At 45.7% G+C, this 19,583-nt stretch overlaps 1 protein-coding gene across 1 annotated transcript; it reads right to left on the bottom strand.

Annotated features, from left to right (window-relative positions):
- Positions 1 to 303: 303 nt before the first annotated feature.
- On the bottom strand, positions 304 to 19,524 carry LOC309706711 (haloacid dehalogenase-like hydrolase domain-containing 5). Its single transcript, XM_082533478.1, has 10 exons — positions 18,519 to 19,524; positions 18,120 to 18,311; positions 17,773 to 17,964; positions 16,466 to 16,578; positions 14,683 to 14,776; positions 14,416 to 14,449; positions 14,165 to 14,339; positions 13,909 to 14,085; positions 12,296 to 12,461; positions 304 to 668 (listed from the first exon to the last, which is right to left on the bottom strand). The coding sequence occupies exons 2-10, from the start codon at positions 18,171 to 18,173 to the stop codon at positions 480 to 482; spliced, it is 1,194 nt and encodes a 397-aa protein (XP_082389604.1). The 5' UTR covers positions 18,174 to 18,311; positions 18,519 to 19,524; the 3' UTR covers positions 304 to 479.
- Between the last annotated feature and the right edge of the window lie 59 nt (positions 19,525 to 19,583).

Here is a 19,583-nt window from a genome sequence, read left to right on the forward strand (position 1 = left end):
TCTACATTTACAGATTCAAAGACTAATAGACATCTCACGTTATTATAAAAGCTTTATTCTGACCCATGAATGTAGAAAGTTATTAGTACTTATGTATGTCTGGAATGTTTGTGGATGAAGCATGTGTCTGTGATCTGCTCCTCGCAGCTTTTGGTGGCTGACCGTGACAGGCTGCCAGTGAGAGCAGAAGCCTGTCTGTGTCTGTACTCGGATACAAATGTAGATAAAGCTGCTCTCTTTCTGTCATTCTCCCCTCAGGATACGTGATGATATCTGCCAAAAAATATCCAAATAAAAACACAATTCAGAGATTTCTAAACTTTATTCAACACACTGATGATCAGGACTTTTTCCAACGAAACAACCAATCAGAGTAGGAGAGAGTGTGTCCCTCCAGGCAATCTAATTTAGCACCAGCTCTGATTAAAGGCAGAGGAGTATGTTGATGAGAACCAGGTGCAGGTTTCCCGTTGTGAAGGTCAGAGGTCAGAGCCCTCCTGCTGCAGCAGCAGGTCCACAGCAGCCTCCACGTCCTCCACCATGTAACTCGGCTCCATCAGGTCAGGCTCCGGTACCAGGTCTCTGTGACCGTGAAACACCGTCTCCATGATGCTGCTATTCTGGTCACTAGGCAGTGGGAAACGGGGATTGTAGACACCTGTGCACACCTGAGGACAGGTACATGGGAAGATAAGCATTTTTGCACTCTTATTATTTTGAACTCAGATGTCCTCAGATGTGCTTTTATTTTGAAGGACTAAATCGCTGATGCTCAAAATCAAAATTAGGCTTAATAGCCCTGATTTACTGACTTGGTGTTGGCTCTCTCTGCAATACAGTATCACTTCCTGTTCCTGTTACAGTTCACAGATGTTTTTGTTTAGCCTGTTTAGTTTTAGATAATGACTTATCTTATGGTGTGATCGTCACATGCTTTATCCAAAGAGCACTCTGTGTTGATTCACCCACTAATTACAGTCACAGTATTCACTCACTGTCTTTAGGGATTCACTAACTTAGCTTAGCTTAGCTACGCTTAGCTTGCAGCCGAGTCGCTAGCAGCAGGGCCTCTTCACCTGTTCATCCTGCACTTTCCTGCTCCTTGTGTCAGACATTTAATCACTCCTTGGCCTCCTTTACTAATAACAATACATGTCATAAATGTAGCCTGTTTAAAGCTCTGGAGGCCAGGATTACTGAATTGGGGAGGTGGGAAGTAACCAGGTAATTATACATCGTTACTGTGCTGAAGTAGAAATTTCAAGTGTATGTATCTGAGTATTTAATTTTTGACAATTTCCTACATTTTGCACCTCATGTTTTCATTACTTTAGGTTCAATGATATAATTTATAGTGTTTATACTTGGAAGTTAAAGCAGGCTGGAGTGAGTGCAGATGTGCTCATAGTAATCCTTCCCACTTTAACCTATGACTGTACTCATTTTTTTGTCCAGATGTGGAGGTAAAGTCACCCTCTACAATGTAGGCAACCAAAAAAATAATTATCCATCTTCATCCGCTTTATCCGAGGCCGGGTCGCGGGAGCAGCAGCCTAAGCAAAGAGGCCCAGACCTCCCTCTCCCCAGCCACCTCTTCCATCTTATCCGGGGGAATACCAAGGCGTTCCCAGGCCAGCCGAGAGATATAATCTCTCCAGCGTGTCCTGGGTCTGCCCCGGGGCCTCCTCCCGGTGGGACATGCCTGGAACACCTCACCCAGGAGGCGCCCAGGGGGCATCCTTGTCAGATGCCCGAACCACCTCAGCTGGCTCCTTTCGATGTGGAGCAGCAGCGGCTCTACTCTGAGCCCCTCCCGGATGGCCAAACTTCTCACCCTATCTCTAAGGGAGAGGCCAGCCACCCTTCGGAGGAAGCTCATTTCTGCCGCTTGTATCCGCGATCTCGTTCTTTTGGTCACTACCCACAGCTCATGGCCATAGGTGAGGGTAGGGACGTAGATCGACCGGTAAATTGAGAGCTTCGCTTTTACACTCAGCTCCCTCTTCACCATGACGGACCGGTGCAGCATCCGCATTACTGCAGCTGCAGCCCCAATCCGTCTGTCGATCTCCGGCTCCCTTCTCCCATCACTCGCGAACAAGACCCCGAGATACTTGAACTCCTCCACTTGGGGCAGGAACTCATCCCCGACCCGGAGTGGGCACTCCACCCTTTTCCGGCTGAGAACCATGGCCTCAGATTTGGAGGTGCTGATCCTCATTCCTGCTGCTTCACACTCGGCTGCGAACCGTTCCAGTGCGAGCTGGAGGCCCTCACCCGATGAAGCCAACAGAACCACATCATCCGCAAAAATCAGATATGAGATTCTGAGGCCACCAAAGCGAAAGCCCTCCGCCACTTGGCTGCGCCTAGAAATCCTGTCCATAAAAATTATGAACAGAACCGGAGACAAAGGGCAGCCCTGGCGGAGCCCATCACCCACCGGGAACGAGTCTGACTTATTGCCGGCAATGCGAACCAAGCTCTTGCAACGGTTGTATAGGGATCGAATGGCCCGTAGCAATGGGCCAGACACCCCATACTCCCGCAACACCTCCCACAGGACACCCCGAGGAACACGGTCGAATGCCTTCTCCAAGTCCACAAAACACATGTAGACTGGTTGGGCAAACTCCCATGCACCCTCAAGTATCCTCGAGAGGATAAAGAGCTGGTCCAGTGTTCCGCGACCAGGACGAAAACCGCATTGTTCCTCCTGTATCCGAGGTTCGACTAGCGGACGAACTCTCCTTTCCAGCACCCTGGCATAGACTTTCCCAGGGAGACTGAGGAGTGTGATCCCCCTGTAGTTGGAACACACCCTCCGGTCCCCCTTCTTAAAGATGGGGACCACCACCCCGGTCTGCCAGTCCACAGGTACTGCCCCTGATCTCCACGCAACATTGCAGAGGCGTGTCAAGCAGGACAGCCCTACAACGTCCAGAGCCTTCAGGAACTCGGGGCGGACCTCATCAACACCAGGGGCTCTGCCACCAAGGAGTTGTTTAACTGCCTCAGTGACCTCGCCCCCGGAAATTGGCAGGTCATTCCCCTCATCCCCAGACTCTGCTTCCTCCTCGGAAGACGTGTCAGTGGGATTAAGGAGGTCCTCGAAGTATTCCTTCCACCGCCTGACAATTTTCTCAGTCGAAGTCAGCAGCGCTCTGCCAGCACTATACACAGTGCAGGTAGAGCACCGCTTTCCCCTCCTGAGACGCCTGACGGTTTGCCAGAATCTCTTCCGAAAGTCTTTTTCCATGGCCTCTCCGAACTCCTCCCACACCCGAGTTTTTGCTTCAGCCACTGCCCGAGCCGCATTCCGCTTGGCCTGTCGATACCTGTCGGCTGCCTCCAGAGTCCCACAGGCTAACCAAGCCCGATAGGACTCCTTCTTCAGCCTGGTGGCTCCCTTCACCTCCATTTGGTTCGGGGATTACCACCACGGCAGGCACCAACCACCTTGCGGCCACAGCCCAATGCAGCAGCTTCGGCAATGGAGACGCTGAACATGGTCCATTCGGACTCAATGTCCCCCAGTCTCCCTCGGAATGCTGTTGAAGCCTCCGCTCCTGGCCGCCACCCGGCACACAATGCACCCGACCCCTATGGCGCCTCCTGCGGGTGGTGGGCCTGGGGGAGGATGGGCCCATGTCTCCTCTTCGGGCTGTGCCCGGCCGGGCCCCATGGACTAAGGCCTGGCCACCAGACGCTCGCCCTCGGGCACCCTCCCCGGGCCTGGCTCCAGGGCGGGGCCCCGGTAACCCTATCCCAGGCAGGGTAAACTGTTCCGTCGGGGGAAAAAAAATTATTATTTTATAATAATAATAATAATAATAATCATATTGATAATGCACAAAGCTCTGTTTATATACAAATAGGTGGTAGAATTGTTGTTCAAGGAACCGCTTTTTATTTTCTTACTTTGAGTACATTTCAGAGCCCGTACTTTTCAGTTTTACTTAAGTAAAGAAGTTGATTCAATACTTTTTTTTTGTTTTTTAAACAAAAGTGCCTGTACTTCTAGTTAAATAAAGAATGTCGGTACTTTTTTTTGACAATTTTTATTTGTTTAGGAACATTTTTATGCAACAAGATAAAAGAAAAAAGAAAAAGAAAAAACAGAAACAGTATGAGGTCATGGGAAGATAACATACGTCCGTACATACATCTGCACATCCACACATACATATGTCAGCAAGTCTGCATTACTAATTCTATGCATTAAAGGGCGCTGCCACAAGCTGTAAAGTCCAGCCATTTTCTCCATCGTCTCCTTCCCAAATCTCCCTGCAGTCGCAGAGTGAAAGTCATACAGTCCATCAATTTGACGTCTTCCACTATAGAGGTAAAAAGTGTTACAGTGGGAGGGTCTCTACAGAGCCAGCGTTTTGTTATGGCCTTCCTCGCAGAAGCCAAGAGAACTTTCAGAAGATAAACATCATCTGCAGCTAAATCGTCTGTAAAATATCCCAGATACAATGAGGTAAATGTACGAGACACGTGGAATCCCAACACCTCTGAAATTATCTTTACAACTTCCGTCCAGAAGGGTTGTATGAGTGGGCAGGACCAGAATACATGACCGTAATCAGCCATGTCTTCCCCACAATTCCTCCAGCAAAACGCAGGTGTAGCACTGAATTTAGACTTCTGTTTAGGCGTTATGAAATAGCGTATAATGTTCTTCCAGCAGAAGTCCCGCCACATGTTGGAGTGAAAATATTAACAATCGAGAAGTCTCCACGGACACAGCTCTTCAGTCTTTTGCCAATATAGTCACGGAGTTGCAAGTATCGAAAAAAGTCTTGTTTCTCGAGATCGTAAGTCTTGCATAGGGTATCAAAAGCCATAATTTTAGATTTTACAATAACCAAACACCCAGCAGTGATTCCATGCAACACCCATTGTTTAAATCTACTATTGTGGGAAGCAGGTAAAAAAAATCAGGGTCATACGCTGGCCACCTCAGAAGTTTTATCTCTTCCTGGAGTTGCGCCTGCTTGACCACTCCCCTCCATATTTTTAATGTAAAAGTGACCCAGTGGCTGGGCGTCAAGGTATCGTCCAAATCAGAAGCTGCGTGACCAAGTCTAGACTGGATTGGCGTGTCCGAGAGAGACATCTCAATAGTCTTCCACCTCGCACAAAAAGATGGATTACACCAACACACCAAGGACCTCAGTTGAGCAGATAAGTAGTAATTCCTTAATGAAGGTAGAGCCAAGCCCCCTTTGTCTTTCGGCAACTGCAAAGTAGAGAACTTCACCCGTGGTCTTTTGTTAAGCCAAATGAATCTCGAAATCTGCTTATTCCATTCCCTGAATTGCTTCTCTGGAATTTGAATAGGTAAAGCAAGAAAAAGATAGAGTAGTTTGGGGAGAATACTCATTTTAATTATCTGTATCCTGTTGCCAAGGTCGAGAGGGAGCAAGGCCCAAATGTTGAGATCGCTATATATTTCTCTATTAATATGACTGTAATTAATATCATACAGTTGTGTCAGATCTCTAGGCAGAAACACTCCCAAATATTTGATAGCAGTTGCCTCCCAATTAAACTTGAATTTTGACAATAGTGTCTGGTCCGGAGAAAAATTAAATGTCAGAACTTGAGTTTTTTTGACATTAAGAACATACCCTGAATACAGGCCATATGTTTCCAACATCCCCATTAATACTGGTATACCTGAGCTGGGATCCGTGATTGTCACCAAGACATCGTCTGCGTATAAACACACCTTGTACTCGTCCCCTCCTATTACAATCCCTTTCAACGATGCTTCCTGACGTACAGCCTGGGCTAGAGGTTCGATAAACAAGTTGAAGAGGTAGGGGCTTGCTGGACACCCCTGTCTACATCCTCGTTCTAAAAAAATAGTATCGGAGAGGCTACCGTTAATTTTTATTCTGGCAGTAGGGAGAGAATAAAGAGCTTGGAAACATCTTATAAACTCGCTACAGAAACCAAATCTTTTCATCACTAGGAAGAGGAAGTCCCAATTCACTGAATCATATGCTTTTTCAGCATCTAAACTAAGAATAACTGAGCTTGTTTTCTTATTATTAATGTGTTCGATGATGTGTAAAGCTCGTCTAATATTATCGTGGGTTTGTCTATTTGTCTATTTTTCAAGAAACCCGTTTGGTCTTCATCAATCAAAGAAGGCATTACAGCATCCATTCTTCGCACCAAAATAGTTGTGTATAGTTTATAATCTGAGTTCAGGACACTTATCGGCCTATAAGATTTGCAGTTTAGTCTATCCTGTCCCCCCCTTTGGCAAAACAGATATGAAGGCCTCCTTCCAAGAGGGAGGTACCAGACCTCCTTTCAAAATATAGTTAAAACTAGTGTCCAACAGGGGAAGAAGGCTTTCCCTCATGGTTTTGTACCATTCGGCAGGGAGCCCGTCGGTACCTGGTGATTTATTGGATTTAAGGCTGGAGATAGCTTTAATTATTTCTTCCCGAGATATTAAGGACGTTAACTTACTATTTGCTTCTCAACCAATCGTAGGCAGGTCTAAGGAATTCAAAAAGTCAGTCATCTTATTTACATCACCCTGAGTAGATTGACTATATAAGGATTTGTAATACATTTCAAACGCTTTTTGAATTTTATCCAGGTCAGTTACAACATTGTTACCAACCGGGTCTCTAATCTTATAAATATTATTTTCAGCTTGCTGTTTTCCAATCCGCCACGCCAACTGCTTCGCCGCCTTAGGCCCCGCCTCATAATACCTCTGTTTCATAAATCTTATGTTTTTCTCTACTTCTTCGCTCAATATCTTATCTATCTCCTGCTTAATCGGTCTGATCTGGTGGGTTACTGTAGTATTTTTATCCTTTAGACCTGACTGTTCCAAGGCCATTAATCTATTCTGCAGTTGTAACAATTCTTGTGACTTTTTCTTTTTAATCATGGTCGACCACGCAATTATTTTACCTCTGAGGACAGCTTTGGCTGCATCCCATACAATACTGTGATTTGTCTCTCCATTATTGTCCTGCAGGTACAAGTTAAGATCGGCTGTCATTTGTTTCACAAAAGCGGGGTCATTTAACATACCGGTATTTAGTCTCCACAAAGTTGTCTTCCGTGTCCCGTCCAAATGTAACGTTATATAAAGTCCACTGTGGTCAGAGACATCTCTTGGACCTATTCTGCAATCTTTTATCCTGTGTAAATCCCTATTAAACATAAAACAGTAATCTATCCTCGAATACACTGAGTGTCGAGCAGAGTAAAAAGTGAATCCTGACGCTGACCCATGGATAGATCGCCACACATCAATAAGTCCTAATTCCGTTAACATTCCTTTAACCCGTTTCCCTCCAGACGTGCTTTTCCTGTCACTATTATTTGAGTCTAATCTGGGATTTAACAGTAAATTAAAATCTCCTGCACAAATAAGAGTTCCCACCGTTTCCTTAGAGATCAAATCAAATATCTTCTTGAAGAAGCTTGCGTTGCTTCCTGGGGGTGCATAGACATTTAATAGTGTGACCGTCTTATTCTCTATTCTACCTTTTACTAAAACAAACCGACCTTCCTTATCACTTATAGTAGATATATGTTCAAATTTTATTTTATTTGAGATAAGGATAGCTACTCCTCGTTTTTTCCCGGCCCTATACGATGAATAGAATGTATGTCTGAAACCCATCTTTTTTAATTTCTCATGTTCTGCATTATCTAGATGAGTTTCTTGCCAATATGCCAAATCTACGGTCTCCTTTTTCAATTTGGCAAATTAATTTGCTTCTTTTAATAGGGCTATTCAGGCCATTTACATTTAGTGACAGCATTTTATAGAAATTATAAGCCATCAAGTGGAGATGTGGAATACAACATAATCAACCCAGACCTCAGAACATCACAACCAGAACTCACTGAACAGCAAACACACCAAACATTAACAAGAGCTTCCAATACAAAGGATATAAGAGTGTCCTTTGACATTGAGGGGACTGGCCACAAGGTGGGGCTCCTCATCCGACAAGAGGGGAGTGACCGACAAAAAAGCCAAAAAAGGGCAAAGAATAAGCAAAAACAGTCTCTTATCGCTACTAGACATAACGTGGTGGTTCTCTAACCATGTCCGTAGGCACCAACCTAAAGAAATATGAATTCTGAAGGATACGAAAGTCAGTGTTCCTGCGGTTAGATTATCAAAACTCTACCGCCAGCTATCTCACCGTTGTCCCGCCATCAGCTGTTCACTCGTCTGCTGGCACTTTTTCTTGCTCCCTCCGGAATGCTTGGAGTTTTTCCCACACGTGCTGCTGGAAGCCGCCCCCGCAGTGTGCTGTCTGCGTTTCCCAAGGAAGTAGGAAGTGTCCTCTGTCATCCTGTTGGTTTGGTTCCCCAAAGTGATCTTACCCACGGCTATTCCCCGCTTTCTTAAATCCTCGGCAGCTTGGGTCGCGGTATTATATAGGACATTGCCTGACGCATAAAACACTCGCATCTTACTTAGTGGTGTCTGGAAGCGGATCCCCCTGTCCTTCAAAGCCTTCTTAACTGGGATATATTCCCGTCTCCTTTTCTGCACTTCCAGGGAGTAGTCATGATCGAAATACACCCGTTTGTTTTGGATATGTACCCCTTTGTTCCATGCCGTGCGGAGAATCTCTTCTTTAACGGAGAACTGGAGGAAGCGCACTATTATTGAGTGTGGTGGGGCGTTCGGGGGTGGTTTTGGTCCCAACGCGCGGTGTGCGCGCTCAATGCCGAGAGCACGGTCCGGGCCGAAATCTTCGCCTAGGTGTTCTTTGATCAGATTTTCAACAAAGGTAGTCACCGACGAGCCCTCCGAGTTTTCCGGTACACCGTAGATCCGGATGTTTTTGCGCCTAGCGCGGCCCTCCATATCGGACACCTTTTCCTGAAGCGCCTGTTGATTTTCCAACAGCTGCACAAGTGTATCCCTAACACCAATGTCCCAGCGTTGTCTGTGAAGGTTCTCAGTCATCCAGGTCATCGTAGTCAAAGGAGCTTGCAAAGAAAAGCGTCTGGACTTCTTTAAGTTGCTTGAAGACGTTTCACCTCTCATCCGAGAAGCTTCTTCAGTTCTAAGGTCAAATGGTGGAGAGTCCCAGATATAAACCTAGTGGGAGTTTCCCCCCACAGAGCAGCTACAAAAAGAAAGTTATAGCTTGCATTCAGGACCTTGAAAAGGACAAAATCACTGACCGCCTTGCATATCACCGCCTTTACCCAGGGGATGCCATACCCTGCATTTACGGACTTCCTAAAATCCACAAGGAAGCTGTCCCACTCAGACCCATAGTCAGTAGCATAAACTCAGCCACTTACAACATTGCTAAACACCTTGCTACCATCCTTGCTCCTCTCGTGGGGAACACCCCACACCACATCAAGAACTCCACTGACTTCACCGACAAGGTCCAGAAACTTACCCTGGATCCAGATGAAACCATGGTGTCCTTTGATGTAGTCTCTCTCTTCACTTGCATACCCACCAAGGAGGCCGTGGAGACTGTCAGAAAACGACTACAAGAAGACAGCTCCTTGGAGGACAGGACCAACTTCACACCCGATCAGATCTGCACACTGTTAGACCTCTGCCTCACCACAACATACTTCAAATATAACGAAGGCTTTTACAGACAAAAACATGGCTGTGCCATGGGCTCCCCTGTGTCACCTATTGTAGCCAACCTTTACATGGAGGAAGTGGAAAGGAAGGCTCTTGGCTCTTTCAAAGGAAGAGTACCCAGCCACTGGTACAGATATGTGGACGACACCTGGGTCAAAATCAAGACACAAGAAGTGGAATCCTTCACTGCGCACATCAACGCTGTGGATAAAAACATCAAGTTCACCAGGGAAGACACAAAGGACAACTGTTTGCCTTTCCTGGACTGCGCCGTGCACATTGAAGAGAACGGCAACCTCAACATCGAAGTTTACGGGAAGCCCACACACACGGACCAGTACCTCCTCTTTGACTCCCATCACCCTCTGGAACACAAACTTGGAGTAATCAGGACCCTACACCACCGGGCAGAACATGTTCCCTCTAAGCCTGAAGGGAAAAAGAAGGAACACACACATGTAAAGGAAGCACTCAAAACGTGCGGCTATCCTAAATGGGCGTTCTTAAAGTCAGCAAAGAGGCACAGAAAAGAAGACCAGACACCAGCGAGGGAGGATAAGAAGGACAGACGCAACAACATTGTCATCCCCTATGTAGCCGGTGTATCAGAGAAACTCAGGAGAGTTTTCTCCAAGCACGACATCCCGGTGCATTTCAGACCCAGCAACACGCTCAGACAGAAACTGGTTCACCCGAAAGACAAAACGCCAAAACACAAACTTAACAATGTGGTGTATGCTGTACAGTGCAGCGAGGAATGCTCAGACCTCTACATTGGAGAGACCAAACAGCCACTTCACAAGCGCATGGCACAACACAGAAGAGCCACCTCCACAGGACAAGACTCAGCAGTCCATCTGCATCTAAAGGTCAAAGGTCACTCTTTCGAGGATGCCAATGTTCACATTTTGGACAGAGAGGACAGAAAGAGGAGTGAAAGAAGCATCTATGTCCACTGTGAGCGACCATCTTTGAACAGAGGCGGGGGTTTACGACACCAACTCTCTGCCATCTATAATCCAGTTTTGAGATCCTTCCCAGACGCCTTAACGCCCACTCACATCCTGGGCCATCTGACCTCAGGAAATCACATGATAAGGTGGGGCCAGGTTTCACAATGAACACACCCAAAACTCTGGCTGATTGGGACCCACGCCCAGTTTCCCACCTTGGCTCAGGCGATTAGAGGATCATCAGGGGTCCTTTTGTCCCTCTGTGGGGGGAAACTCCCACTAGGTTTATATCTGGGACTCTCCACCATTTGACCTTAGAACTGAAGAAGCTTCTCGGATGAGAGGTGAAACGTCTTCAAGCAACTTAAAGAAGTCCAGACGCTTTTCTTTGCAAGCTCCTTTGACAGTGTCCCAGCGTTCCGAGTCAGCCATGTTGTCCTCGACGTGCTTTAGCCGACCAGTCATCTCCTCTACCTGATCCGCCATCTCGTGTAGTCTTTGATTCAATTCCTTAGAGAGTTCGGCCATTTGCTTCTTTATATCCTCCCGAAATTCCGTACCGAATGCTTTGAAGTCACTTTTCAATTTGGTTCGCAATGTAGCCATTTCAGCCACCAGTACGCTACTCACAGCATCCCGAAGCCAAACCAGACCTTCACCTCGGTCGCCATCTTGTCCCGATGAGAGGCTTGCCTCACTAGCCGCGGCGTCCTTCTCCATTTCACAGTCAAGAATGTTTCGTAGCCCGTATCCTCCCTTTTTAGATTTATCCCCACTCATTCTTGCGTCGAAAAATGGCAATGTAGCCCTAATACAGCTCTCGAGTCCGGGGAAAACACACGGTTGGTGCCGGAGGTCACTCTCTATGCGGCCATGCGGTGCTACGAGCCACCGGAAGCAGAATGTCTGTACTTTTGTCACCTCTGCTAAATTGGAGACTCGGCTTCGCACCCTTCATTCACCCGTAGCTAGCCAGGCCCCTGTAGCTGGTGCAGCCGAAGATAGCGTAGGCCCCGCTAGCTGTTCCCCGGCAGACCCCAAGCAGCTGGGGAAAGAGGGCGGCTGGGTCACGGTGAGGAGGAAGCATAGTCCTAAACAGAAGCCCCAGGTACACCACCAACCTGTTCATGTGTCTAACCGTTTTTCCCCACTCGGTGACACACCCGCCGGGGGTCAAACTCTGGTAATTGGTGATTCTGTTCTCAGACATGTGAAGCTAGAGACACCGGCAACCATAGTCAATTGTCTTCCAGGGGCCAGAGCAGGCGACATTGAAGGAAATTTAAAACTGCTGGCTAAGGGTAAACGTAAATTCAGTAAAATCGTAATTCATGTCGGCAGTAATGACACCCGGTTACGCCAATCTGAGGTCCCTAAAATCAATATCGAATCGGTGTGTAACTTTAGACTTTTAATTCATTTGAAAGCCTGATGCTTAGCCTTGTCCACCGCAGCTGTAAAACTCAGAAACCAGTCTTATTGATTATCATCTATCCTCCATCTGGACCTTACACAGAGTTTCTGTCTGATTTCTCAGACTTTTTATTTGATTTAGTGCTCAGCTCAGATAAAATAATTACTGTGGATGTTTTTAACATCCATGTAGATGCTAGAATCACAGCCTTTGCACTCCAACCTCATTATTTAAATTCATTTTTTAATGACCATCCACCATTCAAAAAAAGAAAGATGTAAACCTCAAAGGTGATGTACGTACCAGGATAGAGTGGCACTGAATTGCAGACATTGGCTCCTCCTCTGCCATCACCTCACTTCCCATTCCCCGGGCAACCAGCCTGGTGGTGGTTGTCACAGCAGCATGCCGCTGACCCAGGTAACGGTTGTACAAGTTAGCACCATAGATGTCCGTCATTAGGTTGTCACTAGGAAACAAGAAGACAGTTGGATTAGCCAATAAAGTAGATACTGGTTCCCAAAGTGTGACGCTGGGTCACACCATCAAGTGATTGCTGGTGGGCTGCAAGATGCAGTGTAAAATCTATAATTAATTAATTAAACTCAAAAGCATTCAAAACTTTGTTGTGGAAAATCTTAAATTAAATTGCACCACCATGTGAGTGATAACATTCTACATGCATGCATACAACTGGTGTCAGGAAAGAGCTTGCTATACTAAAGTGAGAAAGTGATGTTACTATTACTAATATGACATGATTAAAATATGTGATTGACACATCAAACGAAATTTCCAGCACAACTACAAACAAAGCCATGATTAAATTATACTTTATTTTTTATTTATCTGACCAATTCCCAATTAGGAACTGCTTTATTTCTCAGTTGGAAAAGTGAAACTGCCACAATAACAGGACAATCAAATAGAGGAGGAGCTATCAGCAGATGTTGTTATAGATGATGTTTTACTGATGATGTCACAGACGGTGTTGTTATAGATGGAGTTACAGATGTGTGGCTAGAGACGGTGTTGTTATAGATGGTGTTGTTGCAGATGGTGTTACAGATGGAGTCGTTACCAATGTCGTTAAAGATGGAGTTGTTACAGATGGTGTTACAGATGGTGTTGATACAGATGTTGTTCTAGATGGTGTTGATATAGATGTTGTTCTAGATGGAGTTGTTACAGATGGTGTTGATATAGATGTCGTTGTTACAGATGGTGTTGATATAGATGTCGTTACAGATGGTGTTGATATAGATGTCGTTACAGATGGTGTTGATATAGATGTCGTTACAGATGGTGTTGATATAGATGTCGTTACAGATGGTGTTGATATAGATGTCGTTACAGATGGTGTTGATATAGATGTCGTTACAGATGGTGATGTTCTAGATGGAGTTGTTACAGATGGTGATGTTCTAGATGGAGTTGTTACAGATGGTGATGTTGATATAGATGTTGTTACAGATGGTGATGTTGATATAGGAGTTGTTACAGATGGTGATGTTGATATAGGAGTTGTTACAGATGGTGATGTTGATATAGGAGTTGTTACAGATGGTGATGTTGATATAGATGTTGTTACAGATGGTGATGTTGATATAGATGTTGTTACAGATGGTGATGTTGATATAGATGTTGTTACAGATGGTGATTTTGTTACAGATGTCATTATAGATGTTGTTACAGATGGTGATGTTGTTACAGATGGTGATGTTGTTACAGATGGTGATGTTGTTACAGATGGTGATGTTGTTACAGATGGTGATGTTGTTACAGATAGTGATGTTGTTACAGATAGTGATGTTGTTACAGATAGTGATGTTGTTACAGATGGTGATGTTGTTACAGATGGGGTTACAGTGTTGTTGTTATTTGTTACAGATTTCGATATGGATGATATTGGTTACCCCACGGCATAGATGGTGTTCAGCCTGCGGTTGCAGTTCTGCTGTCGCAACACCTGCTCAGCATACTGGTAGGTTACCAGACTGGGTTTTCCCAGCAGTGCCTTGTACTCCAGTTCCCGACCCGTCAGCTTCCTGTAGACTGACTCCAGACACAGTAAGAACATCCCATGGCCAAACCTACAGCAACACAGCAGCAGTCAGAGCCATCAGCAGGACGCCTCCACTTTAGCACCTGTGGTAAGTCTGTGGTTGTTACCGTGGTGATGGGGCCTCAGCCATCCACAGCAAGTCCGTGTTGCAGGCTAAGACTGGCAGCTGTGGTGAAAGCTGGGTGTCATACCCACACTCTGGCCTGCCATTGGTCAGAAGCACGTCAATCAGCAGCTGCAAATTGGTCTCCCATCTGACTGGCTCCCCAAACAGGATGATCGCTATGGAAACACCGAAAGTCAGAAAAGGAGATGATGAAGAAAAGCCATTCCACTTCCTGTGTGTTGGCTGTCTTACCTTGTATCTGGGGGAGACTCTGTGGTGGAGATGACTGAAACAAACAAACAAAGTGATGATGGAATGAACAAACATAACTCTGGAAGAAGAAACACTAATGAGCATGTGGAGTGCAATTTAACTTACTGATTACTGCCATTTTTGCTTTTTAAAAAAAAAAAAAAAAAAAAAAATCAGCACTATTTACCAGGTAGAACGAAGTCTCATTCTCACCAATCAGAAACTGTTTGCACAAATGGCTCTGAGTTTAATGTCTGCAGGACTCACAGGAAGTGTGGGATTCCTGCTGTGGTCCACCATGTCCAGCAGGGGGTGGTGTTCTGAGAGCTGCTCCATGGTCATCACCCTCTGAAAACCCAAACTGGAAGAGCCATTCAGGATTGCAACACCCAGATTTTTCATTCAGACGTTCCGACAATTAAAGTCCCGCAATCAAAAAAATCTGTCTGAGTGAAAAACACCTCACAGTGTCTCATCATCCAGACAAATATTTGGAAACATTTGTTAAAATCAGATTAACAAGCAGGATTAAGGTTAACCTGGGGGGTATTCCAGGAACTGTGTTCATCAAACTCCGAGTTTAAAAACAAACTCTGAGGTGATCAGCTGATCAGAGTTAGTTCAGCCAACTCTGAGCATGTTGAGCCTGAGTTAAGCATGTGCGCAAGTAGAGAAAGAAAGCCAAGAAAGCGCTTTGATTTTAATCCAGGGAACCGAAGAATGCAAAGACATTTATCAGTTTAATCACTTTGCACCACCGATTTCATCAATGCAGACAGAAATGATGTAATTTTTAATAATGTCAGCTATCACAACTTGAATCCATCCATTCGCTTATCCTTTTCAGTGTTGTGGGGGCGCTGGAGCCAATCCCAGTTGTCATAGGGCGAGAGGTGGGGTACACCCTGGACAGGTCGCCAGTCTGTCGCAGGGCTAACACACAGAGACAGACAACCATTCACACTCACATTCACACCTATGGGCAATTTAGATAGTGGAGATTGATCAATTAACCTAACTGCATGTCTGTGGACTGTGGGAGGAAGCCGGAGTACCCGGGGAGAATCCACGCAAACACGAGGAGAACATGCAAACTCCACACAGAAAGACCCCGGGCTGATGGTGGAATTGAACTCAGGACCTTCTTGCTGTGCGGCAACAGTGCTAACCACCGTGCCACCGTGCTCATGAATCCTAATTTTAGATCTGATTTTAAATCTAATTATTCATCTGAAGTCCAAGAGGGATCTGCACTCGAGTCTGTTTTTAATTAAAAACTGTTTGCTACAGTTAACGACCATTTCATTATTTCAAAAATTCCAGTAAAAATAAAGAATTCCCTGAGTTCTGTCATAACTGGATAAAAATGCTGATAATGTCGCTCTAATATCAGCTTCAAGCTAAAAAAAAGTAAAAAAAAACATCTGGGACGAATCCGATCTGAATCCCTGATCAAAAATCTGTTTCGATCCGTCCTGCTGTGCAAGTGGACTCGGTTTGCTGATCCGTCACGGAGCCCATGTTCTGGCTGATCTGGTTCTGGGTCGACCTGCCGAGGCCGACTCAGGTGATTTTCAGTGGTTACATTTCACGATTACAGTCAGACTGTCTGCAGTGACTTTAAACACATTTAGTTCAGCTTTAGTTTTAAAGTCATCTCAGCCTGAACTTCACTCAAATAAGATCCATTTATCCATCAGTGTGATTGATTATCATAGTTTTTGTAAAAACATCTGCAGATTAATTGTTTGCTCTGAGCTTGGACAGAATTGACTTGAATGAGGAAATGAGTCAGTTGGCTGGTTCAGGTGCAGCAGAGGGGAGGAGTCAGAGAGAAACCATGGCAGCCAGCAGGTTAGTTTGGAGTCTGTTACCATGGTAACAGTATTAACAGTATTTCTGGGACAGAAAAGTTTCCTTCATCTCAGGGTTAGCGCAATCAGAGCTGCAGCTAAACCTGCTTCCTGGAACTCCTCGTGATCTTTCTGTGAGCACCAGGATGAGGTCCTGTCTGCAGTTTTCTGACCCTGATGAACTTTGAGGAGGATACGTGTTGGCGATGTGTGTCACCGGCCCCTGTCCAGACACAAGGACGCATTTATCGTGGAAACTCTTCATCATCTGCAAAGGACTGTGGGAAAGGACCACCTGCTCCGGCGTGATCTACAGACAGAGAGAGACATGAGTGGTCCGAAGAACAGCTGTAGATAAAAGATGGACCCAGCCACTGACGGCGCCTCCACGAGACAAAGTGACGCGCTGATGTTCTTTAGTGTGAGCCATGCTTTAAAAATGGACCCTCGGATGCGCTGTAGACTTGAAGTGGTCCCATGATTCTACATTCAAGTCAGGAGGATTCAGGATGAATCCTGGCGTCCAATCACAGCACAGATATGAGCAACAACACAATGAATTAAAACATTTTAGGGCTGTCAATGTTAACATAATGCAATTAAAATTTTTAACACAAGTAACCCATCTGGAGCGCAGAATGACTCGAAGTCCCTGAAATGTCTCTGTCAGTTTATCCAAAGTCTGTCCGTTCTGCGATCCACATGAATGTTAATCGCATTAATGTTAGCACGTGAACACTAACAGCCTTAAAAATGTTCATGGCAAAACAATGAACTAATTTGAATAAATGTCACTGTCTGACATCATGTTACACAGTGTTGAGCCACACGGGCTCATTTGTAACGGAGGTTAAAGGTGTTAAATTCATAACATTCACAACAAGAATAACACACATGAGTCGTGACACGGGTCAGCTGAGCTGCTCAGAGACAGGAACAGTTACATCCAGCTCTTCAAAATAAGAGCTGAAAGGTGTGTTTTATTGTGTTAACTCATTACTGTGTAAAGTCAAAGTCACAGTAATTTAATGGTCAGTAAAAAGTGTTCAGAATTAGCAGATAGATGATTCTGCTCTCCTGCATCAGCTGCCTTTAAAGAGTAAAAGTATCGGTACTTGTATCAGCAGCTCTACCAACCAGAGCCAACCCCTCGCACCATGTGACAGTCATGTGATGTTAGGGCTATCTTCCTCCTCTCCTCTTCATCACCTCCTGAGTTGAATTTAGAGTCATGGGACCTCTTAAAGTTATAAATTAATGACATTAAAGCCCAACAGAGTCCCGTGAACACGGAGAAGCCCTCAGTGTGTTTATGCAGCCGTGTCACAGCTTCCACAGCGAGAACACGGTGAGCACAGATTAACTTTACCAGAATCACCTGAGACACACACACAGGTAGGGAGGAGGCTCACTGAGAGGTGAGGAAACAGGCTGACTGTGTTAAATTATACGTAAGAGTCCAAAAAAGCTTAAATAATCGATCGGAAGTTCTGCAGCCTCCTACCTGGACGTCCAGCAGGTGAGACAGCTGCTGGGCTTTGTGGTGTCTCTGGCAGCTTCCTGCATTGGTGACGAAGACAGTGGGAAAAAGGAAGTTGTTGTTACTGTCCAGGAGCTTCCTGAAAGCTCGCCGAGCAGCTGGGATCACGGCGGACCCACGCACCAGGACGCCATCCACATCGAAGATGACGCCCGCCTGACGGACAGGTACGAGAGAGAAAGACAAGTTATTCACTTTTCCTCCATCATGTGAAGAAGCCTGCTGTTGTCCGACAAACAGTAAGACACGATCAATAGATTATCAATAGTTATCAGTCTGGGTTCATAGGATGTCATAACACACACACTGACCTGCCTGCTGGAAACATGTCTGACCGTCTGCTGCAGGAAACCTCGACACCACATGACGCGCAGGTCCCTCTGCCGCTCATCGCTCTTTATATCCACACAGCTGCGATGTCACCAGTGGGAGGAGCCTGATGCAGCACACTTGCGTTGTCACCACAAAAAAAGCTTCTGCTCAGCTGACGGTACGGTATTTTCCTGTGACACAGACAGAGATGAGGGATGGGTTACCTGTGGAGGAGAAGAAGGCGTGGCCTCGAGATAACCTGGTCATGTTTGGTCATTAGTTGATTAGCTCCTATATTAAGCTGATAACAGGAATTGAAAAATAGATCCTGTTACCTGAGCTAAACACTCAGCTTTAAGTCTCAGACATGTGATCTATAAATGAAGTGTAAACTGTACCTGTACAGGTGGGAGGAGTCACCTGGATCCAACAGCACCTCAGGTTCAGCTTCAAGTTGAGGTTCAGGGTCACGATTGGTTCACTGGAGATAAGGACGCTGAAGCAGACGCGCACGCGCGCACACACACACACACACACACACACACACACACACACACACAGACGCACACACAGACAGAGATACACACAGACAAACAGACGCACACACACACACGCACACACACAGATGCACACACACACACACACACACACACACACACACACAGATGCACAGATGCACACACACAGAGAGACACACAGACGCACACACACACAGACAGAGATACACACAGAGGCACAGAGAGACAGAGACACACACACAGACAAACAGACGCACACACACAGATGCACACACACACACAAACAAGAGAGACACACACACACAGCCGTTTCCTCCTCACATGACATCACATGAAGCGTCAGGTCATTAATCAGCCACATGCTGCAGAATGCTGCCACCAATCAACAGGCAGATTGAAGCCACATGATGACACAGACTGAAGTACTGCAGTAACCTCAGTGTTGACAGTACAGCGAGGTACTGCTGATGAACCTTTGACCCCTGCTGCTGCTGAGGTTAAAGGTAGTGTGAATATGAGGGCCAACACAGAAGAAGAAGCAGAGCATCGTTACCATAGCGATGGAAAACCTTTGTGATATCCAGCTGGAAAGGAAATGAAAACGTGTAAAAACAAAACAAAACAAAAGAATAAAACAAATTTAGCTGCACAAACATGTTCCAGCCATTTTCTTCTGCTTATCCATGTCACGGTCATGGGGGGTGGAGCCTATTTTAGCTGTCACAGGTGAGAGGATGCACGCCAGTCTGTCACAATGAACTTTTTCCTAAAAATCATGACGTTTGTGATTCTTTTTCCCAGTTTTGAGATCAGTTGCACTAAATTGCTGTCGAGTCTCTACGTTAAAAGCGCCCGGAGGAGACTGCTGCTGTGGTTTGGTGCCGATATTCTCTTAAAAGTCAACATTTCTTTCCCCTCAATGAAATTTGTTCACTTCACTGTCCA

This window comes from Aulonocara stuartgranti (genome assembly GCF_965226115.1).
Source record: "Aulonocara stuartgranti genome assembly, chromosome: 5".
Classification (NCBI taxonomy): Eukaryota; Metazoa; Chordata; class Actinopteri; order Cichliformes; family Cichlidae; genus Aulonocara; species Aulonocara stuartgranti.